The sequence below is a fragment of the Myzus persicae genome, unplaced genomic scaffold, assembly GCF_001856785.1.
Source record: "Myzus persicae strain clone G006 unplaced genomic scaffold, MPER_G0061.0, whole genome shotgun sequence".
Taxonomy (NCBI): Eukaryota; Metazoa; Arthropoda; class Insecta; order Hemiptera; family Aphididae; genus Myzus; species Myzus persicae.
Window position 1 is genome coordinate 130,395 of NW_019104106.1, and position 26,402 is coordinate 156,796.

The following is a 26,402-nucleotide window of genomic DNA, read 5'->3' on the forward strand; positions in this document are numbered from 1 at the left end:
ACCCTTAGTTTTTGGAAACTACAAATGACAAAAAAAAAAACAAAGTTATAATTGGTGATTTGTTTGTGTTTCTTATACTGATATTATTAATATATATATCTATTTAATAGATAGGTAGTTTTAACTATTTACTTAGTTGATATAATTTTACATATATTTTAGAAAACTTCAACCATACCTTCACCCTATTTTGCTGTTAAAGAAACACAAAAGAAAAGAAAGAAGGATGACAGTCAATTGTTTGTCAAAACTATTACACAAGCTATTCAGGGTTGCAAAGATATAGACGAGTATGAGGCTTTTGGCATTTGTGTTGCTGCCAAGGTGCGGAAAATGAGTGAAACCCAGTATCTGATGGCAGAACCTTTGATTAACTCAATACTATCCAAAGGACTGTCAAATCATTTAACTCCTGATACTGTAATAGGACAGCAAAATTCCATTGGTAATAATTTATTTTTTATTGAATTTAAAAACAGATATTTTTTATAATAGTATATTTATATATTTATATAGTATATTTTTTTACAGAAAATATCTTTAATTTTACTTGTTCATTATTTAATTGTATACCAAATATAAACCTTCAAAATGTCATATTCATTGTAGCAGGGATTATAATATGCAATATAATATACCTACTTTATAAATATAATTTCCTACACTAATATTTACTATTTGTTTGACAGATTATTCACATGGCCATGGACCAAGTAGTGGGATACCATTGTCTACCAACTCTTATACAGCTCAATCCAACACTATAGCCAACTCTACCTTAAGCTATACTTATCCTGAAAGTTCTATATCTCCTGCCATTAATTCAGGTATTAATTCTGTCAGTATTGTTATACTCATGGATTCGCCTATCCGAGCTATACTAACTTTAATAGGGTTGATGATGAAACTGGTGATAATTCTGAAGATGATAGTTCTCTTTTAACATTATAAAATAGCATGTATTTAATATAAAAATTTAATATTTAGTAAGTAATGGGAAGTTCCTTGGTTAATTCTTTTTATTTTTTTTAATTTAACAAGTTGTTTTAATTAATTTATGTTATTTTTTGTTTGCTCATATAAACTGTGAGACGTTTTAATTATTATATTTTTAAAAATTTATTTATTCTAACATGATAACATATTATCATATAGCTATATGGCAGTTCATATATATTATTATTTACTTAAATGAAAGTTCCTTTCTCTATTGTTTTTAGTTTTTTAATTTAACAAGCTGTTTTCATAATTTATGTTATTTTTTGTTTGGTCTTATAAACTGTAAGTAGTTTTCGTTATTATATTTTTTTAAATTTATTTGTTTTAATTAAAAAATACCTTTGTCAGTTCTTTAATTTTTTTGATTTAACAAGCTGTTTTTATTCAACATATTTTTTCAGAATATTTTATACTTACACTTATATTTATTTTTAATTAAAATAAAAACAGAATTATAAAATGCATTAGTTTAATTATTTATTATGTTTTAGCTATTAATTTGTTCAATAGAATAAATTACTTTTTGTAGATACATTCAGATAATTTGTATGAAAATAATCAAGCCAGCCAATCTCTAGAACTATTAGACCAGTTTAAAGTTAACTACTGGGCTTACGCCGAGGGTGCTTGATGAAAGGGGGGCGCTTCAATGATATAATATTAAAACTGAGAAAATTATACGAATATAGTTTTAATATTCTATCCATTCTATTGTTTATGGTAGATATATAATAATTTAATGTAAAATAATATATCTTTATTAAATTTTATTAATGATAGTTTTATCTTATGGACACATATCTTAGTAAAACAAAACCCTAAATAGTTAAAATAAATGACTTACAGTTAAATAATTCTTTTTTAACACTTGATACAGCGCAGCACAAGTTTCTGGTATTATTTCACATAGGCTGGGTGCAGAAATAGCAGTTGAAAATTTTAATCTCTGGTACGACATACCAGAAGCAAGAAATGTTAGAGTTGCTATTAATCTTTGTTCTGGAGGAATACTTTCCCTCATGACCGTATCTTCTTTTTGTATAAGTGGCCCAATTAAACCTAGGTATACATTTTATTTATTGAAATAAATTTTGGATGATAAAATAGAAACTACATGGTAACTTAACAATGTACTTACTCAGTAAGTAATCAAATGTAGTACCATCAATCCTCAAATAGTTTATGAAATCTTCTGGATTATTAGTTCTCAGTTCTTGGAGTAATGGTAAATGCCCAAATTTGGTTTTATCCGCCATCCAATTTTTCATCCATACTGATCTTGGTGATCGGGCTTTCAACATGTTCATGTAAACATAATAAACACCAGCATATCCTAGTATTGTTTTCTTTCTACTTGTAGATGACATAATTATTCTAATTACTTTCTATGCTTATATTACTTATACTACTCTTTATACTCAAAGAGCTTAATTAGAATTAAAAAATATTATAATAACACATACGTACATAGGTGTTTAAAATAAACGCACATGCTCAGTTGAATTTACAGAGGAAAGTGGTCTAATTTTTAAAATGACTGGAGGAAACTCCATCATTTATAAAATCATGTGTAAACCCTATTCACACGGACAGTTTTGTCCTCTTTCATTACAAATGCTCATTCCATCGCGAGTGATGGAATTTGGTAATTAAAATTAGCTAATGATAGTCATGTACAAATGTACAATCAATCGCTTGGCAAAAACTTATGCGGTCCTATCACGCGTGATAGTCATTTGGTTAATTTTTCATTACCAGACGATAGAACGTCTCGTTCCATCCTTTCCAATATTACGCGGGATGGACCGTGCCGTTCCAAAACTCTACTAAATCATCTCCGTCTAAATGCAGCTAATACTGTTTGATTCCTTGTAACTGTAGTACAAGCTTCCTGATTCGGGAGGTGCTTTAATTATAACGTGTTTCCCATCAATAGCGCCACAGCACATGGGAAAGTTCCATTCGTTTTTAAAACCCTTCTCAATATTTTTCCAACCTTCTTTGTTAGGAACCTAAAAATACATAATACACAATTTATCTAAATCTTATAATAGTATTTTATTATAATTATTATTACATTTAGATTATGAGTGAAACGAAGAAAGTATTATTTTTATTAAGATAATTATTTTATTTTTTAATTTTATTTTTTCTGTAATTAAATTTAAATTAAGAGTGTATCACAATATATTTAATAGCATAATCTATTTACCTAATAAAATTAAAAACAAAAAGTTTATAAAACTAAATCTATTAAATGATACTTTTTTTCTAAGTAAATCATTTTTTAGATTTGGGATTTTTTAATTTATTAAAAATATCTTAAAGTTCCCTATATTAAATTATTAAAAAAAAAAATTAACATAATCTATTTACCAATTGTTCAGTTAAACACAGATAACGAAAATAATATATCTGTAACAGAAACCGAACACACGGAAAATACTACAGAACTCACATTGAACTCTGAATTTTGTGAACCAAAACCAAAAAATAAAAAGCAGACTTTCACAACTTAAGACTATGGTCACTGAGTTAAAAGGGATAACCGAAGCTATTAACTCTCCGGTAGAAAACGAGTTTGAGGTTTTTGGAAAACACATAGGGCTACAACTACAATCAATGCCATTACTAATAGCACTTGAGGCACAAGAACATATTCAAGTTTATTTGAATAGACTTCGTAGACAGCATTTACAAAACTCTTCTGACCAAAATATAATAATTACGAAATCAATCACTCCATCGGTATCGTCATACACTCAACAAGATTCACCTGGCGGAAGATAGTAAGTTGCGCACGGCAGAGGACGTCGACGACGTGGTTTGCGCCTACCTGCCGGAACCGGAAACCAACAGGCGCTTACACACGTGCGTCACGTCGCATATGATACACGGGCCTTGTGGAAGGGTCAACCCACAGTGTCCGTGCATGGTGGACAACTGTTGCTCCAAAGACTACCCGAAACCATACGCAGAGGAGACTGTGTATGTTTCGGACGGCGGTTACCCAAAGTACCGACGACCGGACGACGGTCAAGTGGTTCTTTTGAAAAATCACGAGGTCGGCAATGAGTACGTAGTTCCTCACAACCCTTACCTCCTGGCAAAGTACGACGCACACATCAATGTCGAGGTGTGCTCTTCCATAAAGAGCGTCATGTACATCTACAAGTACATCTACAAGGGACATGACTGTGTGACGCTGGAGGTTTTTGACCAGGATGAACTAGCCAAGTGAGTGTTCATTGAAATTATAGTTATAGAAATTGTTGAAGCAATATCAATACTATATTTCTTTATTTGTGTGTAAGAGTTATATAATATATATAGTTATATAATATATAATTGTATGTATGTACATTTGTACATCATGGCACATGATTACTATTCCATCATTATTAGTGTAGAACAATATTTTATGCATTCAATTTTATGTATTAAATATTTTTCTAATCACTCTTTGTATACATTATGTATTTTTAGATTGTAAATTGCAGCATTTGTGATTGGTGTAGTTAAGCAAAATACTTCCTAGCGCATGAACTCTTATCAAATTAGGTTTTTTGTCAGTTGTACACACCATATATTATTGGACGATACCTTCTATTATTTTAATGTATTATATTATATATACTTCAAACAATATCAAAATATCACTAAAATTATATTTCAACTGTACACATACATAAATACATTAATTAAGCAGATTTTATAAAAATTTACTAAGACATGGTACTCTGCCGTACCTCCGTGTACTTTTTTTTATTGACATTCGATAATTGTTATTGAATTGTGTTTCAATACTTTGCTACATGAAAAAACTTACAGAGGTTGAGTTCTTAGTTTTGTTACTAGAGTACAGCAATATCGGTGGCACATCATTTATATTATGTAGTATGTAATAATTATGTCTACATCTTTGTTTGTTAAATATTAATTATCACGCGGTATTCGTTTAGTATGTGACCTACCGGATGAAAATCGAATTTAGTATGTGACCTACCTGTATTACTGGGTTTAGTGTGTGACCTACCTAGACGATTATCTATATTATAGATATAGACAATCTATGCTTGCTTATCTTTATAGTTATATTATATTATATTTACTGGTTTTTACCAATAGATATTTTGTCATTTTAACATTATCGACAATATTGTCAGTACCTGTTCTGTCGTCAATCCGATATCGCGTGTTTAAAACTTTAAAATGTTGGCAGTCGAATTGTATGCGATTATTTCTTCTGAAAAAACAGTATTAGAATTTTTACAAAATAATAAACTATTACCGCAAAATAACGAAACTAATTTATGCCATAAATGTCATGGTGAAACAAAGATGTACATGAGGAAAAAAAGATTGGCTACGGGTGAAATTCGAGAGATCAGCACTATACGATGTATCACAAAAGGATGTCAGACATATAAATCAATTCGATCAACAAATGGATTTTTTACATACACTGATCTTAATGCACGATGCAATTCTAATCTCAGTTTGGGCCAAATACTAGAACTTATTTATTATTGGTCACAAGATTTACCCATAAAAACTGTTTCTGATTTGACAGGCCGTTCAAATGCAACCATTGTTGACTGGTTTAATTTGTGTAGAGACGTGTGTTGTTCATTATTTGAAAAACGTGAAAAGATGGGAGGACAAAATATAGTGGTACAAATTGATGAATCGTTATTGAGAGGAAGAAGAAAGTATAACCGAGGAAGACTGCTGCTAGGTGATCTGCGTCATGAACAAGTACAAGATAACTCAGCAGACTTCCATTCTGACAGTGATCAAGAAAATCAAATAAACCTAGCTAATTCACCTACATCAAACAGAAATTATGGTCGTCGACTAGAAGGACCCTGGGTATTCGGATTATGTAGTAAAATCGGAAATAATTTGGAACGAAGATTTTTTGTTGTAGAAAAACGTGATAGAGAAACTTTAATTCCGATTATCGAAAAAGAAATATTACCAGGTTCTATTATAATGTCAGATGAATGGAGAGCATATTCTTGTTTAAAAAATATAGGCTATGATCATAGAACAGTAAACCATTCAAAAAATTTTGTTGATCCAACTACTGGAGCTCACACACAAGCAATTGAATGTTCATGGGGAGTATTAAAAACTAAAAACCTACGAAAAATGCATGGAACATCAGCTGAAATGTTGCCACGTCATTTAATTGAGGCATGGTATCGATCTATCAACAGGCAAGATACAATTTTTTTAAAATTTTTAAGCGATGTACAAAAAGTGTATTGCCAAACATAATTTAATTTTATGCATTTTTTTTTTTATATTGATATTCTGTAATAGTGAAATAACCTAATTATATAATTTTTAATTGTAATTATTTTTAAATTAATTTTGACTGATATTAAATATAATCCGTAATTTGTAATAATAATATATTTTGACTGATATTGAATATAATCCGTTATCTGTAATAATAAAATAACGTCTAGTTATATAATTTTTAATTTGTATGTTTTTAAATTAATTACCGGACCGGTAGGTCACGCATACAAAACGTTCACCCTATACGGTAGGTCACGCGACCGGTAGGTCACATACTAAACGAATACCTATCACGCTACACACTTATTCCAACTCCACATTAGTTGTAAACGTCGACGCCATTGCTACAGTAGACTTATTATAGATTATTACTATTTTTGTACGAATGACACTTTTATAGTATTCATTCAGTTCAATAGGTATATCCACCACGATTATAATTCGAATACTTATATTTTTCACCAACACCTACTCAAACTGTTTTCTATTGTAAATGTCTGTTCGTTTAAATGACTCTACGTTATAATAGTATATAATTTGATTCTCGCTCAGCCTAATACAATAATTATAACAATTATTACAACACTTGACAGTAAGAAGATATAGTGTTAGCCGTCTTATACATAGCATTGTATTTGTTTTCAGTTTCGTAAACACAAGATACGTCAGACCGCCAGAAGGCATCTGGCGGCTGTTTTCGTACGAATTGCACAAGAGAAGTCACACGATCGTCAGACTTCCTATCCACCTAAAAGGTCGACAAAACGTCTACTTTGCACCGGGACAAGCGCAAGAGCGGTTGCAAAACGAAGCTCTACATCGTACGAGGCTAACTGAGTTCTTCACGCTCAACATAAACGACGTGGAAGCTCGACAATACCTGTACACAGATATACCGACGCATTACACGTGGAATGCGGCTCAGCGGACGTGGGTGGGGCGGCGGAGAATGATGGCAAACGAGACGTTGGCTCAGATGTACATCGTCAACCCGCTGGATCGGGACCGTTTCCACTTGCAACTGCTACTACCATGAACTATGATTAATAGGACTGAGCACTTATGAGATAGTGGCGGTCACGAACTGTCACCAAGTGCCTTATATCGGTTCTATCGCCATCTAGCGGTAAATTCATACTAACAGTAAAACGAATATAAAGATTGGTGCACAACTATTTATACGCAACTTTTATTAAGTTTAAAAAAAAAAAATACATGATCGTATTATAATAATTTTTTATTATTAGTAAAGGTCGTTTTAAGATTTCATAATTAAGTGTTTACTAGTTTAGAAAGTTTTTTTTTTTTTACAACTTCTTTTAGCAGGTTCCATATTTTTAAAATAACAGTACTGACGCATACGCATTGTAATGTAGTATGATAAAATATCTGACATGACTTCAATTTTATGTTCAGTACAAGGAAAAGAAATGGAAGTTTTTAAAACATCATTCACTGTTAAATTAAATACATCTACATCTTCACAAAATCTTTCAAAAGAATTTTCTATTGTTTTAATAATATTGAAAAAGTTAAAATTAGGGTGTATTAAATAACCTCTAGATTTAATGTTAGTAAGTGAAGCTACTGATTTAGTAGAAGATGTTGAAGATGTATTTTTAAGAAATGCTAAACATCTTTCACAAACATAACGTTTTGAAAGTTGCCTTATTAAATAACCACAGACATAGTATACTACACAATCAACTGTTGGCAATTTAAAATAATTATGGTCTTCAAAAATAGAATCAGCTTCCTAATCTTCATTGTCCATGCAATTACTTAACTTTAATTTTAGTGCTTCAATATTCTTAACTCTTTTACTTACATCTAAAGAATTAAGACAAATTAGAAAAATTTTAATGATAATCATCATAAATACTTATATTACCATTAGTATCATAGATATTTTTAATGTCATCAATTGATATTTTCGGACACTCTGAATTAAGTACTTGGCAATTACCTGTCTTTGGTGGTTTTATAACTGAATATATTGATAACAGTTTGTACATTTGAAGGAAAGTTGGCGTTGCAGGGTGGTCATTAGGACCAGTTGACTGACGAACAGTCCTAAAAGAATAACTATGATTTAAATTGAAATGTATATAATATTATCACTTCAAGTATTAAAAGACAGGGACATATAATGTTATTTACCTCTAAAGCATCTTGGTTCATTTTACTTGTGAGCACATAATGAAAACCACAATCATTAAGTAAATAGTTACACAAATCAATAGTAGACAGTAATGTTACTCTTAAACCCTCAGCAGTGTTGGGTGTAAGAAAATCCTCTTTACTAATTTTACGAAATATAATTATGACGGGCCATATACTATCTGAGTCGATGGACCCCCGGTAGGCCAAAATTAGCCACCGGGCCGTACTTTGCCCATCACTGACCCCAAGTGACCTACATATAATGATCTAAAAAAAATTTTCAATGTAATACAATTAGAAAGACAAGTCAAAATTAATAAATCAAAAGAAAAATTAGATTTACTTAAACAAGAAGAAAATTGGGATCCTATACATTATATCTGATTACAAGATCATAATTGAAGAGGTGGGTGCAACAACCAGACATCTCCATATTATAAAAATATTCAGGAGAGACAAAATAGTGTTTTAAAAAATAACTAAAAATTTTAAAAATTTGTAAAAAATATAATTGAAATCTAATTTTGGGCTTATAATTGATGCCAACACCCAAATCGTCAAAAAAAAATTTCTGTACTCACAAAACCAAAAACAATTTGGAGATGTCTGGTTGTTGCACTAAAAATGTTATCATCGGTAATAAAACATTATAATATATGCATTGTTTTAAACATTGATACATCTATACAAATAAATAACAAAAAGGTACATATTTTTTTGTTAAAATAAAAATGTTTCCTTCATTTTATTAGTATTCATAAAACAAGTTATAACAGTATTCATGAAAAAAAAAATATATAAAATATAAATAACAGAAAACAGTAGGTACGTACTTGCTTTTTTGTTAAATTAAAACTGTTACCTTAATAATATGTTATTAACAGGTATTTAAAAACAATAAAATAAAACAATTTATAATAATAGTGAACATGAGAAAAAACAAATATAAAAATTAAATAACAAAAAATAGTAGTAGGTATACATGTTTTTTGTTGATATACAAAACAAATTACTTATATTAATCATGAAAAAAAAAAACTAATATAAATATAAATAACAGAAAACTGTAGGTAAGTACTTGCTTTTTTGCTAAATTAAAACTGTTACCTTAATAATATGTTATTAACAGGTATTTAAAAACAATAAAATAAAACAATTTATAATAATAGTTAACATGAGAAAAAACAATATAAAAATTAAATAACAGAAAACTGTAGGTAATATGTGATAAACTGTAGGTATATAAATAAAAATGAATAGTAATTTTGTTTTACTATTCATCCGAGTAGTCTTCATATGGTAAATCGTTTGATTCGAGATCATTATAAAACCAGAGATTGTCAGGTGGTACATACTTCGACGCCAAATCCCTTACATCTTTTAATTTAGCTTCTTTTATTTTGAGAGGACTATTATAAAGAATACTTAAAGGTCCTGGTAGAATTAACTGTGCATTTGGTTTATGTAATTTGAAAATTTCTTTGGCAGTGGAATGAACCGATATACTTGCATACAAACCATCTTTAGTATACTCCATAAATCGGTATGATAAAATGGAAAAGTGTTTAACTGTTTTTTTAAAGAAAGGTTTTGTATGATCTGCATAATTTAGTATTGTATCTTGTTTTACATCAATAACATTGAAGCTTTTACATGTATCTTTGACAAGTTTTTGGTAAGTAGCTGGTAAAAAAACATATTCTAATTTTCTTTTGTTTTTTTCGATTAATGCAAAAGCTCTGTCACAAGGTAAAAAACTATGTCCAGGTTGTGGATATCGATGTACTATAGTTTTTATACCAAAATTTTTTGTTAGTGCTAATGTGTAAAAGTATTGTGTTAGAGCAAAGTTTTTATTTTGTGCGCTACAGTTGTCGGAAAACAAATATACAGTCTCAACACTTTTATCCATTATATTGGAAAAAAAATGATTTATAAAGTTTATAACTTCATTTTGGCCCTTGCGACCTGTAGCTTCGTCATACATATAAAAATATGATTTTCCTGTTTTCCCTGAATGTATGCAAAAATTATACACCCACAGTTGCCTTTTATAATAAACATCACCACTTGGAATTTGGGGCAGTGGCATATTTTGTTGATAGTCAAATGATAAAACTTCACATTTGTTGTTTGGATCCTTAGATTCTATAGTTTTTTCTTTTAAGGCGGTATAAAATACTTCAGCTTTAGAGAGGTGCAATTGTTTTTCAGTCTGTAGTTTATTTTTTAATTCTTCGTTGGTTTCCACTTTAATTAAATTTTGAAGCTTATCACACACTTGACAGGTGTCAGAACGTGGATAGCCAAAAGAAAGTTTAAAATTAGTTAAAAAGTATCTTCGATAGAAGTCATAGGAAAGATTTGGTTTTATATTTTCATTTTCTAGTACTTGTTGCCAATTTTCATTTTCATATTTTAACATGTAAAGCTCATACATTTTATATATATTAAGATCAGGTGATAGGTATCGAACAGATTCATTTTTATTGCGGCTGTAATGAGATTCATGAGCAGGAAAACTTCTAATGTGGGTGTCTACCTGAAAAATAGTTTTCTCACTTTTAGAATTTCCTCTCTTCATATGTTTTCCACGTTTATCTACTGGACTTGGTTTATTATCCTGTATTGATTTTATGATCCGTTCCACTCTAGATTTATGTATACCAAACAGAGAACAGAAAGCTTTCTTGCACACGACTTTTTCACTCTGATCAACTCTGATTTTATAAATACATGAACATGATTTAGGTTTACTAGAGTCCTTGGGACGTTTTCTTATAATTGTATTCACTTTTATTAGGCCTCCGAGAAAAGTATCTTGTTTTTCTTTGTGTCCTATTTCATTAAATAAATTTAAAATTTTACTTTTTTCGCTGTCAAGTACTTTGGTAAAACATTTGTGCATACATTGACAATCAGGTCCTGTTACTCTTGGCATAACATGTTTTCCACGTAAACTTACATGGTCTACACCAGTTGCCTTCAAACTTTTACTCACATTTCGTCTCCATCTATAAATATTCTTACGTTTCTTCTTACCTTGAGTTCTGTTTTCTTCATCAGAATCTTCTATGATACGAACGCCGTCATCTTCGACATTGACATTATTATTGTTATTTGTTTCTAGGTCACTGTCATAAGCCAAAATATTACCTAGATTGCTATTAAAATCAGATAGGATAGATATATCAGACACTTCAATCGGCGAGAATGGATTGTAATCGGAATCATCAAAACTATTCGAAAACGTAGTCGGAACACTCGAAACACTCATTTTTATCACAAAATGTTACAACAAACTGGTTAGTACGTGTTAAAGTAGAAAGTAGGAACTAAACTACGTCTTGTATACATCTAACAACAACTAACTTGTAAAAGGTTAAAGTTAATAAAACTACAAATCTAATAAAACTAAAGGAACAATATTTAGAAAATAGAAATTAATTTATTATGATAACATTGATTTCATATCAGTGATAAGAACAGTCATTACAGTATGACCAATATTCGACGCAACAACAAGACATCTCCGGAGAAGTCTTGTTGTTGCAACAAAAAATAAAAGAGACATCTCCATTTGTATTATATCTCCGTATCTAACGATCGGATATGTCTGATTGTTGCACCAATCGATCGAGATTTTTTTTTTCAATAGAAAAAGTGAAAAAAGTAATTTTCGAAAAAAAGTGGAGATGTCTGGTTGTTGCACCCACCTCTTCAATTATTGTGCTGATATAAAATTAGCTATTAAGGACTGTGTAATTTATTACATATGCTGTTACTTATGTAGAACAGTAAAAAAGTATGCAAAATGTGATAAATGTTTATTGGCTTTAAAAGGTAAAATTGTGTATTAATATTTAAAATCTAAATGTATACATATTACATGGTAATTATACTATTAGGAACAGGTACAAAACCACAGGCTTCACTTACAATTATAAAATCTAATTGTTTTTTTGTGTATTCTAATTTTCAATTATTTAAATTAACATTGGTCATTAAAGACGGATTGAAAACATTTGTGACCTCATCCAATGTATTCATTATGTTATAGAAAATTATCCAGGAATGCTTAAATTTCCTTGTTTTGAGCATCAATCTGAAATTATGACAGACATTCTCCAAAATTCATTGTTATGAGAATGAAACAGTATACCATAACTCATAATAGAGAATTAAAGAAAAAGAGCTTTAAGAAAAAAAGAGTTTTCAACATTTCATCCTCACAATAAATAACTATGTTATATTTGAAATTATTAAATACATTACCTACCTTTTAGTTGAATATACATTATATGTAGTCCATTTTATGTCTTAATGCTGTTGTGTAGGTACTGTCCTTAGAAAACATAACTCTTGCAGTTTAGTAGTTAACTACTTAATTTTAGTAGTGTACTACTCAAAATGAATAGTTTTTGTATAGTGATTACTAATACAACTAGTTATTACAACTAGTATGTAATAAGAAGTCAATTAGTAGTAAGATACTCATCACTAGTAGCTTACGAATTATTACCAGTAGTAAACTATTCATAACTAGTAACTCAGTATTTATTCCTAGTAGTAAACTATTAAATTGTTAGTAGTAAGTTTATGGTTATTACTTAGGAAACTAGTTACTACTCAAAGCTAGTAGTGAACTAGGTAATAACTTTTAATGTTACCATATAGCATGTATGTACCATATCTAAATCTATATATACTTGCTGTACCTACTCGAGCCACAGTATCCATTTATTAACTATCATTTTATCAGGATATTATTAACTAATAAATTATATTCATTTTTATCTATATATAAATTGAAGGTGCTCAAATTATAATATAATAGTGCAATGAAATTATTTTTTTGATAACTCCAAGTAGGGATTGGGGTACTTGTCCCGAAATTTCATGGAGGAATAAAAAAAAGAAAAGATAACCCATTTTTGCCAACCTTAAATGAGTTCAAATTTTCAATTCAGAATTTAGTATTCTTAAATGCACCGCCTTGTTGAGTACAAAATCAATTATGTATTTAAAAACTACGCCTTTTTGCATTTTATTGTATTTTGTAACGGTTTTTGCAAAACGTTTTTCTCAGTTTACCACCACCCAGCCACCTCCACCATCACGATTCTCAAAGTACGAGTTACGAAGTACAAACGATCTACGTCAAACGACGACTTGCTTAACAGCTCTCAAACCCAACGGTACTCTTAGAATAGGGCTGACGGTATTCAAAATTTTGATACCGGTATCCGGTATTTGTTTACTACCAGTATTTACGGTATTACTGGTAATACGGTATATTCGGTAATTACCGAAAATACCATACCATGGTAATTACCAAAAATACCATACCATGGTAATTACCGGCAATACAGTACACCGGATCTCGGTAAATTTATAAGTGTTTCCAAGTTTCCAACCTAAGAAAATTTACCTTTAACATCTAAAAATCATGTGTAATTATTTATTATTATTTAAGACTTTAAAACTCCCAATGTTTTGTGATATGGTGAAAAGGGGAGGGGTAGTTTCTAGAAAAATAATAAATTACTTCTACAAACAAAAAGGGAGGGGATCGTGAGGTAACTGATTTTATTTTAACCTATTTTTTTGGAATTCGTGACGCTAAAATGGTTGAGAAACTCTGATCTAGATGCAGGCAACGGTCTGCAAACTGGCAGTTTAGAATATTATATTATGTCATTATGAATATATAAAAAATATAAATATTAAATGCTTGTATTTTCGGTAATTACTGGGGTAGGGTATTTTCGGTAATAACGGTAATTACCGAATCACGGTATATCGGTATTCTGAAAAACCGAAAATACCGGATACTGGTATTTATCGGTATACCGAAAATACCGCCAGCCCTATCTTAGACCTATCTTAGATTTTCGAATTTTTCTTTACCTCTTTGTCTGTACCCTTGTTTGTCGTTTACGCCATACTTTGCCTTACGGCTTACATCTTCTACTGTCGTTCAAAAACTTTGACCATAGGTCATACCACTGACTCAGTTCGTGCTTTCTTACCACATTACCACCTAGGTCTAAATTTTACAATTCAATAACGAATGATCATATTTCTAAAAAAGATTTTATAGCATGTAATGTTTGGGAGAAATTTAATATAAAAATATTAGGGGAGTATAGTGATTTATATTTATTAACTGACATATTGATTCTGGCTTATGTATTTGAAAATTTTAGAGATATTTGTTTGAAAACTTTTAATTTAGACGCTGCTTATTATTTGACAGCTCCTGGTTTTGCATTTGACGCAATGTTATATTATACGGGTATAAAACTTGAGAGATTAAAATAGTATTCAATGCTTCTCATGATAGAAAATGGAATAAGAGGCGGGGTATGCCAATCTGTGAGACGTTATGCAAGAGCTAATATACCCGATATTGATGGAATTAATTACAACAAAAAAAAACGGCATGTTTATTTAGCATATTTTGATTGTGTCAATCTACACGGCAAATCGATGCTTGCAAGTTTACCATACAAAAATTTTGAATGGTATAAAGATTTTACTTTAGACGTTACTACAATAGATGATGACGCACCTATTGGATATATACTGGAAGTGGATGTGGATTATCCTGAAAAATTACATGTTATTCATAGTGATTTACCCTTTTTGCCGCACAATAGTTGCCCCCCTAATTCTAAGATTAATAAACTGCTAACAACTTTAAATAATAAATCAAATTACATAGTTCACTATAGGTTATTAAAACAGGCAATACGACACGGTTTAAAAGTCATAAAAGTCTATAAAATAATTAAGTTTGATCAATCAAAATACGCTTAATGCAGAAAATGTTATACCTAATTTAATTTTTATTAAAAATAATAATAATTGACTTTTTATATCAAGTAAATTTTTATTTGAGTCTGATAAAAATGAAAGTAAAAGATTAAAAACTTTAAATGTCACCCCAATCAAATCTTTAATGCAATCAAATCCATGGAATTTGTTACTAGAAAGGAATGAATCGACTTGAAGAGAATCTGGACCACAAGATTTATCCTGAACTGAAGAAGCCAAATTAAAACAATTTTTTGAGATTGTTGCTTGTGTACAAACATCAGAACCTACAAATTCACAGCTAAATACAAAGTTCTTGTTAACAGAATTTTCAAATGCGACTTGGGTGCTAACTTCTTTGAACTGGTTCACTAAATTATTTCCTTCATCAGTACTTGTTATGATACAATATCACAATTATCCTGGATACCAACAGAATGAAGTATATTATCTGATGATACTTTTTGGCGTTTTTGAGCACGTTGATATCTATCCATTCTATGTTCTTGATTAGTTTCATTTTTTTTGTATATTTCAGGAAATATTGAAGGTACAAATGAGTGGCGAAGAGGATTTTTGGATTTAGTATTTCCAACAAAATGTGCACTACATATGCCTGACCTTCCACTTGGTTGCCATAATTTACCGTTTTCACTATAAAATTAAATATTTTTTAATCTGATATAGACATATAGTTACCTACTTATCTATATTCTTCTTTATGAGCAATAAAGTCAAGTGCAATAATTGTTAATGATTAGAAAGTACAATTAATCTTATAGGTAAAATAACAAATATTATTGTGATTTGGTTAATTATATATCTGATTAAAGAGAAAATATTAAAAAAAAATAACAATCTTATTTTATATTTTTAGTATAAAACAATTGTATTTACATTTGCTTAAATTGTTCATAATAACTAAATTACTGCTCTTTACTAAATTGACTACATTAAAATATACAATTTCTAATTATATTTACTCTAATCGATTCACAGCTTTGATTCATTTGTTTTTTAGGTCGTTTTCGTGTGGACGATTAGGAAAATTATAAAATTTAATATTGGTCGAATTTTCATAGGTGTTGTTACAAGAAACTACACAATGTTTATTATTTGATTTGCTCATTTTTTTTAAAAAAAGAATAAAAACTAAAAAGTATCAAAATAATAATAAATAGTTTATGATCAACTGAGAATTAATATTATAATATAACACTACGTCTTTACAAATTATTAAAGTAATTCAACATTCGTACAAATCTGAAATCATAATAGTATAGTAGTAAACTATACCTACTACATGTCTACATCATGCGTATTTATAAATTACAATTATCATATTTTATCACTCTCGAAAGAAGTTCACGCAGTGTCCGCTATCCGCGCCACATGTGTACATGACCGGTCTCTATACTAATGTGTGTTCAACACACTACAACTTGAAGTAATATTTTGATTTGATTTTACAACTATAGTGTGTTAATGAGTGTGATGCACGCATTTTGCTGGATTATGTGTATGTTAATAATTTAAAGTAATAATATATATATTACTCGAAAGCCACTGCAAATGGATTGATTCGGCGTAACAGTCTGTCTAAGTCTGCAAGCAAGTTCTCCAATAGGGGTCGTTCACTTGGCTGTTGTGCCATGCGAATGTGATTTACTGCCCCGGATTCAATAAAATACAACTCACAATACCTTGGTTGCATTAGTTCATTTCTGACAACATCATTACTAATCCTACGATACACTTGCCCATGAACGGAGAATACTCCGTCCCTGACCCTGGTCCCTGACCAGGCAAACGTCTTGAGCTCAGATCAGTGGAGAGAACCAGAGTGTTGTTGTACCGGTGGATTTCTTTCCGAAAGTGTTTTGCTACCTGCGAATCATCAACCAACAAACGAATTAATAACTTTGGTGGTGGACCCAAAACACGGTCTCCTGTAACAGCCATTTGACCGTTATTGCAACACGTATTTAAACATAGTCACAGCTCGCTACACCTCCCCACTAAAAAAAAGGTTTTGTAGGGCTACTTTTTGTAGAACTACAAAATCTTAAAAATTATTGTATACATAAAGGTTAATAATTTGTCTTTACAGTGAAAATTACATAATTGAATAATTATACATAAAATTGACTAACTTAGTTGACTAGAACATTCATATTTAGTTGACTAGATCAGTTAAGTCAAAGGGTTAATGATTACAATATTATTCATTTAGATACATTTAAAATATTTGATTAGTTATTATAAAATTTGTGTTAGTGTACATTAAATTGTTCTCATTAAATACAATAAAAATAATCTTATTCTTAATTGGTTAGTTAGCATAATAATTTATGAGTATACATACATTTTTTTTTTTATATATAATATTAATAAGAATAAACAATCCAATAATACATTTTAAACTTTACAAAACTTTACAATATAAGTTATGTCTCAGTTATGTCCAGTATATTTTAATATCACTTAATATTTATTCTTAAATCGTTTGCATATCCACAACACTCGACAACTCACAGTGTATGTACATAAGCAAAACGATGTCAAACAATTTATCGATAATAATATAATAAATCTAAGGCATTGGGTATTTTATTTATATACCTAGCTTAATCCATACAAATTGGGTTTGTTAAATCTCGATCAATTACCATGTCAATTAAAAATATTTTTATATTTGTCATTATTTCTCGAATCTCTGTATTCTCATATGACATTAATATAAAATTATTTGCAGTTATTATGTGTATATCGAAACACTCCGTAAAATTAAACCATTCCCCTTGTTCTGGATTTATATGTATTTGTGTTGCTAAGTTTATATTAATTTCTTGTAACAATTGATTTACTCTATCCATGTTTATTGTATCCTATAAGATAAATGTTATTATACTGATTATTATTTTATATTTATTTAATTATTTGTTTATTTTTTTATTATTATGAGGTATAATTTTTAAAATGTTGAGCCAAATTCTCGTATTTATATTTCCTGATCACATAGTCAAATATACACTTCGTATAAATAACGTCTGTGCGAGGATCATGAGCATGTGTTAACTTATGCTTTTTATGACATAATTTATTGTGTGTTTCTTCCAGGTTCATTAATCTTCCCCTTTTTTCAAAATATCCTTTCCCTAATTCAAATAGTACCTGTTTGTTCTCTAATTTTTCTAATATTATTGTAAAATTTGTATGAAAATGTTTATCATAGCAAGTGATATTTAATATCGGAAATTGAACTATACCTAATCTTTTTAGAATATTTTTATTTGAGCTGCCATTCCATACTACTATCACATTAATTTCATTGTCCCTTAATATATAATTTGTTATATAGTTTATATTTAAGCTATTAACTTCTGCTCTTAGACGTTTTTCTAATTGGTCCAGGCAAGCGTCTCTCAGTTCCGTTTTACAACTAAAAATGCGTTTAATCTCCCTTTGTGCTACCAGAAGTTTTTGGTCTCTCATAGGTCTGACCTCTTCATTCACTGGTAGATACAATGGTCGACCCTCTAATTTTCTGATTTTAAAACGGTCCAGACTGTTTGATATTGCCCCCGATATTAGCACCATACTAGTTTTATGAATCATGGAAAATTCAAAGTCCATTATAATGAACTTATGCGTGTGTCCTTTCTACAACATCATATATATTAGCTCAAATATTTTAATCAAATACAATTTATAATAAAAATCTTTTTACATGGTCATGATTTTTTTGTAAACTTGCTTAAATTTGCCTTTCACCAATTACAGATGGTAGATTAGTATTTATTGATAACCTATCTGGAGTATCTGTTATTATCTCCTCACGAATAACACTTTTGCTAGCACTTTCATAGAGCACAGGTTTTACTATAGGTCTCTGTGCCTCATATGATTGATCTGGCATTAATTCTATGTTTTCGCTTCTATAAAAAGTACTCATACTTTTAGGTTCACTCATATAATATTCTTTATTTTGTACTGTTCGTGATCTATTAGTATACGTTCATTTTAAATCCATATTACATTTATACATTACATTTAAGATTAAAATTAATATGAATGAAAATAACAATAGTCCTATTATAGCATATATTAAATAATGATGGTTTGTTTTAACATGTCCATTTTGTCGATCCAACTCATTTTCTACCATTAGTTGTATGTTGTCTAGAGAATGAGCTAATTCATGAATATTATCTAATTTTAATAAATCGTTCTTGTGTTTGTATTTAGGTATTTCCAAAGATGGTATGGCTTTAGGAATTTTCATCGTTAAGCTACCTTCGCCCAACTTAGGTATGAAATTTACATAGAATTTTGATTTTATTTCCCTAGTTGGATTTAAAACTATATCATTGGCATAAGCTCTGCAATCCTGATTTATATATATTAGTCCCTGATTTTGGATTTTTAGGATATATGGTTCTGTTTCCCGTTGACATGTTATCGTTAATGTGTCATTAATAGTTGTGTATAACAAAGTGTTTGAATATTTTAATTTATGATATATATTTTTAGTGATGATTATTACTCCTGCTTCACAATTATTTGGTAAAACTTCTGGATTTTTAAATAATGATACTTACACGGCCTTTAAATAAAATACTCAATTAATTCTCAATAATTCACAATAATAAAATTCTTTTTAACTCTCAATAATATTCACAAATTTTTAACAATTTTCAACTTAATATCTCTTATTCTCTTTTTAATGTAGCGAGCTGTGACTATGTTTAAATATTATAAATAATCACTCCAGTAAATCACTCCAGTAGTTATATATATACAGGAGAAACACGATATGTTGAAGGAGGCCTACGAAGCGTCTATTGCGCGTGACCTCGAAACGTATATGTTAATAAATATATCACTACTTATATGAATATTATTAAAATAGTTCACATTAACAGCGTTGTGTTGCCTCAATAGAGATGACAACGACCAGATAGGCAAGGGACATCCGACGTGTGCAGCGCGTGGCCGCCCACGGTATGACCTTATATGGTAAAGTAGTAGGATAATAAGCAGGGATACGATCCAAGGATCACCATTATAAAATACGTCGCTCGAATAGGCTTCGGCAGACGGACCAACACCAACGACAAGCTAGGAGCTAGGATATGACAGTCACATCTCGCTAGTCTTCATTATTTAATATAGTCATTTTGGACTTAGTAAATTTATTGTTTTTTTATTAAACAAAATAAAAGTAGATAAAATAAATGTTATTATTATTTTATATTTATTTAATTATTTGTTTATTTTTTTATTATTATGAGGTATAATTTTTAAAATGTTGAGCCAAATTCTCGTATTTATATTTCCTGATCACATAGTCAAATATACACTTCGTATAAATAACGTCTGTGCGAGGATCATGAGCATGTGTTAACTTATGCTTTTTATGACATATTTTATTGTGTGTTTCTTCCAGGTTCATTAAAATTTTGGGACATACGCGGAGAATATTATTTGCGTCATTATTGAAAACTTCAACATAATGCCACCAACTGATACATTTTTTTTCAGGGGAAGTCTATACAAAGACAAAAAAGTTCTGATAAAATTTGTAACAAAAATATTAATACATTTTAAAAATTAAATAATTACTTTTAAAAATTTAACATTAAATAATCTATTTCGAACAGTTTTTATGAGGTTAGGTGCATCAGAAAATAAATAAATTCTTCTTGTTGTATCCATTGGGTGGGTAAAACTATTTACAACATTATTTTTCAAACCACCAACACCTAATTCTTTCCACACTTTGCGATTTGTCGCCGCTCCATCAGAAACAATCCCATCAACTTTAGCTCCTATGTTTTCTAACATTGTTATAGCTTTTAAAATAAGTTGAACTAGTACAATGCCTATTAAATAATCAAAGGAATAAACAAATAACAGACAGAACTTAACTTATAGTATTTACACATTAAGTCTGAAATAAAATAATAATTATTTTACCTTTCACACTTCCTTTTGCAGCAAACACAGCAATAGGTTGTGAATAGTTGGAAGCTAAACTCCTAAACATAAAAACTAAGCCGTGATCAGCCTTTTCATTGCATTGTTTCCCATCTCCAAAATCTTCTAGACCAGTATACGATAGTTTCTTAGTATTAACAGATATGCTTTCTCTTGAAAAAATTTCGTCAAATACTAATACTCCATGTCATTCCTGTGTATTAAGTAATTCAAATTTGTTCTTTAATAAACTGAAAAATTTTTCATCAAAGCCACATTTTGTTTGAATTAATAACAGATAGCGTCGAATAGTTTTTGGAGCTGGGAGTGGTAATATATCTTGTTTCCTTAAAAATGTATACTCTCTAGATGACCTAAAAATATAAAATATATTTACACGAATATATAATTATTCATTACTAATAATAAATTACTTACCTAATATTCAAAATAATACAAAGCAAAATCCAGTTGTCAGAATACCTTCGACCTTTTGGTTTAACTTTACTAGCATTAATAATTTCATTAATAACAATTTTCTGGGATTCATTTAAAGTAGAATTCTCTAACATATTTGAAACTGTAGTTGCAGATAAGTTTTTCATTGAATCCTGAATATTTGATAGTTTTTGTTGCAAATTATTAATTTTTGATTTCATTCTAAAATTTAAAAAAAAAAAAAATACAAAAATTTAAATAGGTATTACTTATTAATTTATTTGTTTTGCTATAACCTGATAATTGATTTTTTCATAGTGTGTTGGGTTTTTTTGATTTTAGAGAAGCGGTTTTTGCGATTAGGTGTTAGACAAGAAGCAATATGTTTTTTCTGACCAAGTGAATACCTTTTTTTAAAAACTCTAAAACTGTTATATAAACGTTTACAAAAATTGCATACTTTATGACACAAGTATGGGACATTTTATATGGCGCCACTTATTGGTTATGTCTAACACACATTGTTTGATAGTTATTCCTAAATCATTTAAAAAACAACTTATAAAAAATTAATTTGATACAAGCTATTAAATAAGTATACTTATATTTGAGAAATAAATAATTAAGTAAGTATGTAACTTAATTAAGCAAAATTTTCAACAATAATTACCGGGAAAATTAATTGGAAAAGGTCCAGCAGTACAAATATGTTGGTCATTTAAAACTTGAATTGCATCATTAAGCCAATTTAAAGAAAAAGGATAACACATCTTACTAATTCCCAAATGCTCCAAATCAAATTTATTATTCATAACATAGCAATTAATATTTCCATCTACTGTGAATATTAACTGTTTAGTAATAATAGCTTTAATCTGTTCTCCATTAATATTTTCAGCTATAAAAAAACTTATCCCATAATCATCATAAATACTATTCCAATTAACAGGCAATAGTATAGAAGAAATAGTACTAACCAATGTACTAAATGATTCTATTCCATTGCAAATTTTATCCTGATAAAAAAAAATGTATTTGTAATTTGTATTAATAATATTAATTCAGTTATTATTTAATGTATATAATATGAACCTACCTGATTAATATCAATAGCAATTGGACTTATCAGTTTGGAATCAAGTACTGAGTCAGTAGCTTCTGTCCACTTTAATTTTTGCCTACAATTTGGACTATGTGGTACAGTGTAAGAACTTGATTCCAATTCAGAATCATTAGAATTTTTGACTATGTCTAAGATGGAATGTTCACCTTGGAAAAATATGTCAATATTAATTAAAATACTAATATTAGTGAACCAGAGTACCTAAGTAAAATGTAACTTTGGGAAACGAGTGGTGTAAAAACCAACACCTGACAGTGGCTTGCACTAACTTCTAGGTAGCTTCTATTGGAACCACCTTTACATACATGTTAAACTTGAATGTATAATTGATGTTAATGCTTACCTTGAATGTCATTAAATATGGATGGTATCGCTCCTTTCTGTAATCTAGGTTTAATTACTTTTAAATTAAGTTCATCACTAAAAAAAAAATTATTGGCATATTTCAATCTTTAGATGACCTAATATTATAATAATTTGGGAAAAATCTTACGTAGTGGAGATGGTTGGAGAGTTCCATTGAGAATAAGAACGAATAATATCAGAGTCTTTAAAATGAAGTTCACAAATAAATTTCACATTTGTTATTTTATTATTAACTCGAGAAACGATTGAAGACCGCGGATTGTTTATAAGTATATCCTTAGGTGCACTAAATAAACTGAAAACCGATTTGCTTTTCCGACTGCGACAATTTAATACAGAGCACTTATTAACCATTTTAAATACTAAAGTACACGTATTATACTTAATAACAGGACTACAGGACAAATCCATGTTATAATAATTATTGTTGTTATTAATATAATTAGAATTATAAATAATCTTTTTTAAGAAACTATATTTCACCGTTAGATGGCTCTAGTGCAGATATAAGGAAGTCAGTGACAGTTCGTGTCTATACCTCTCCCTGCTCCCGCTCTACAGTGTTCCGTCCTATTAATCATAGTTCATGGCTACTACTGAACCTAAGAGGTCCGCAGTCCTTTCAAGACAAAAGGACGGTGGACGGGGTCGTTCACGGGGACGTACACCGCGGCAGCCGTCGAACTCGGGTTATTGGAAGACGACCGAGCGTGGCGGGCCTGCCTGACGGAATCGGCGGCGTTGGACACACCGCGGCAACTGCGGTATCTGTTCGTCACGATACTGGTATTCTGCGAGCCGTCAAACCCGCTGGCGTTGTACGAGACGAACGAAGCAAACCTGATGGAGGATTTCAATAGGCGCCTCCAAGACGTCGACCGCGCGAGGGCCGCGTGTCTGAACGCCATCGGGGATCTACTTCGTGCGCACGGAAAGTCGCTGGGCGACTACGGTTTGCCCCTGCCCGACCCCCTAATGCTGGAACCGGAACAGAACGACAGACTGATCCAAGCAATAGAAGAGGCGACACGGTGGGCACAACAGTTGGACGACATGAACGCCGAACAGCGAACGGTGCTCGACCGCGTAATGGCGGCCGTCGACGACGGCCTAGAAGCAGCGAAGACTTTCTACGTCGACGGACCTGGCGGCACCGGAAAAACGACTCTGTACGGATGCCTCATTTGGTCGCTCCGCAGCAGTGGCCGGTCGGTGTTATGCGTCGCATTCACCGGGATCGCAGCGTCACTCATGGACGGCGGCATGACCGTGCACTCGACGTTCGGATTGCCGTTCGGCACGCTGACCGACGACTCTACATCGACCATCACCATGCAGTCCGAGCGAGCGCGCAAGATACGCGACGCGGCACTCATCGTGTGGGACGAGGCGCCAATGTCCCCGGGACTGCAGCTGACGGTGGTGGACCGCCTGCTCAGGGACGTCATGGGATCAGAATTACCGTTCGGCGGTAAACCCATGCTGTTCGCGGGCGACTTCAGGCAGATATTGCCCGTGGTCCGAAGAGGATCGAGGGCTGACATCGTCATGTCCTCGATCAGGCACAACAGTCTGTGGCGTGGCATGGAGCGCTTTAACCTGGTCCGCAACATGCGCGCCGACAACGACGCGCGCTTCGCCGCTTGGTTGCTCCAGCTCGGCAACGGTCGACTGCCCGCGGTCGACGGTGTCCCAGACACCGTGCAAATCCCCCGGGCAATGACATGTGACGTTGCTGATCTCATAGATTTCGTCTATCCGGAGCAAATGTCGTTGGCCAACGTCGACGACTTTTCTCGGAGAATCGTTCTGTGTCCCAGGAACGACGAATGTCGAGCCGTCAACAGGGACGTGCTTCAGCGCGTCGACGGTGCCCAGAGGAGCTACACCTCCATCGACACCGTGGTCGTCGACGATCCCGACGAAGTGGCCAATTTCCCCACAGAATTCATCAACAGTTTGGAACCGGACGGCCTGCCGCCGTACCGGCTGACGTTGAAGGTGGGGTCAATCGTCATGCTGCTCAGAAATCTCGAACCGAAGAGACGGCTGTGCAACGGCACTAGGTTGGTGGTCACCGAACTGCGTCATCACAATTTCAAGGCCAGGATTTTGAACGTTGACGCACAGGACGATATAGTCGTGCCTGCGATACCGCTCACGTCCAGCGGCGAGGTTGTCGTTCTCCATGACTATCAACAAGTCGCAGGGTCAGACGTTCGACCGAGTGGGTATTTTCTAAACATTGACTTACCTCATCCTGGGTCAGGGTGCGGTCCGACGTCCCCGAACACCTTGACAACCGGGAGCGGGATCGTGAGCGGATTCGCAGCGTGGAGAGCGGCAGGGAAAACGAGCGTTCCCTGCTACCGCCGTTGCTCGATCCATCGCTTCGTCTCAAGCTCCGGTCCCGCTCTTGGTCGGTGTTCGTGCGGCCGCGGGCCCCACGGCCACCATGTCGGTTTCCCCGACCACCACCCCTACCTACAAACGCGACTTTTATAGTTTCAACTACTCAGTCTCCGCAATCGGTAGCCACTTTCAGCTGACACGGGGGGTTTCATTTTGAATTCCCCGTTTTTTCACTTACATCTAGCATGCAACGGGTCATGCATCCAATCCGCCATTTACACATGCCCTATAACTCATAGATTTGCATAGAGCGATGATTGATGGCTAGACATTCGATTACAATTATTCGCAATTCCTAATTTCCTAAACAGTCAACAAAACAGAAACGGGCATACAGCGGGGCATGGTATTACACTAAAAAAGAGAAACCTATTTTAACTAGAAGTAGTAGCTTAGATAATAAGTCAGGTAGAACTACACGTAGTAAAGTTACTGATAGTTTTGAACACACAGAGTTATTATTCGATAAAAAATTACGAAATAAAAAAATGGTTACTATAAAATTAGAGGACGCGTTTAAATTAATACCTTTATGCACAGGTGAGGATGACATATATCCATTTATTAATGCATGTGACATGGCAGTGAGTCTAGTCGAGGAAAAATGTGCACCAACGTTAGTGAAATATATTACTACCAGATTAACTGGTAGAGCGTTAGAAATGATACGATATAAAAATGTGACCAAGTGGACATTTATTAAAAGTTATTTAACAGACGCGTTTGAGGATCTAACAACTGCATCTAGCTTACAAATACAACTAAATTCGATTAAAATGCGCAATGGTGAAGA

The 26,402-nt window shown here is 31.9% G+C and overlaps 4 protein-coding genes across 4 annotated transcripts in view; all 4 read left to right on the forward strand.

The window, feature by feature from the left end:
* The first annotated feature begins 39 nt into the window (after positions 1 to 39).
* LOC111038811 lies at positions 40 to 1,002 on the forward strand. Its single transcript, XM_022322048.1, has 2 exons — positions 40 to 445; positions 690 to 1,002. The coding sequence occupies exons 1-2, from the start codon at positions 334 to 336 to the stop codon at positions 941 to 943; spliced, it is 366 nt and encodes a 121-aa protein (XP_022177740.1). The 5' UTR covers positions 40 to 333; the 3' UTR covers positions 944 to 1,002.
* A 2,745-nt stretch (positions 1,003 to 3,747) lies between these two features.
* On the forward strand, positions 3,748 to 7,345 carry LOC111038807. The gene is made up of 2 exons (XM_022322043.1): positions 3,748 to 4,236; positions 6,955 to 7,345. Exons 1-2 carry the CDS (start codon positions 3,887 to 3,889, stop codon positions 7,343 to 7,345), a joined length of 741 nt encoding a protein of 246 aa, XP_022177735.1. The 5' UTR covers positions 3,748 to 3,886.
* A 16,945-nt stretch (positions 7,346 to 24,290) lies between these two features.
* Positions 24,291 to 25,967, forward strand: LOC111038808 (ATP-dependent DNA helicase pif1-like). The gene is made up of 2 exons (XM_022322045.1): positions 24,291 to 25,424; positions 25,921 to 25,967. Exons 1-2 carry the CDS (start codon positions 24,449 to 24,451, stop codon positions 25,965 to 25,967), a joined length of 1,023 nt encoding a protein of 340 aa, XP_022177737.1. The 5' UTR covers positions 24,291 to 24,448.
* LOC111038809 (myb-like protein D) overlaps positions 25,476 to 26,402 on the forward strand; it is a 2,101-nt gene continuing 1,174 nt past the window's right edge. Inside the window, exon 1 of the mRNA XM_022322046.1 lies at positions 25,476 to 26,395. Within this exon, the coding sequence (XP_022177738.1) occupies positions 26,098 to 26,395 (298 nt within the window). The 5' untranslated portion in view covers positions 25,476 to 26,097. The remainder of the gene's footprint in view (positions 26,396 to 26,402) is intronic.

What these genes read in the sequence shown, in the direction of transcription:
- LOC111038807 (XM_022322043.1), top strand. Translation starts at nt 3,887, where the DNA reads ATGATACACGGGCCTTGTGGAAGGGTCAACCCACAGTGTCCGTGCATG. An exon ending in GACCAGGATGAACTAGCCAA is followed by an intron (nt 4,237 to 6,954) that starts GTGAGTGTTCAT and finishes ATTTGTTTTCAG; the next exon opens with TTTCGTAAACACAAGATACG.
- LOC111038811 (XM_022322048.1), top strand. Translation starts at nt 334, where the DNA reads ATGAGTGAAACCCAGTATCTGATGGCAGAACCTTTGATTAACTCAATA. An exon ending in AGGACAGCAAAATTCCATTG is followed by an intron (nt 446 to 689) that starts GTAATAATTTAT and finishes TTTGTTTGACAG; the next exon opens with ATTATTCACATGGCCATGGA.
- LOC111038808 (XM_022322045.1), top strand. Translation starts at nt 24,449, where the DNA reads ATGGACGGCGGCATGACCGTGCACTCGACGTTCGGATTGCCGTTCGGC. An exon ending in AGGGTCAGACGTTCGACCGA is followed by an intron (nt 25,425 to 25,920) that starts GTGGGTATTTTC and finishes TTTCCTAAACAG; the next exon opens with TCAACAAAACAGAAACGGGC.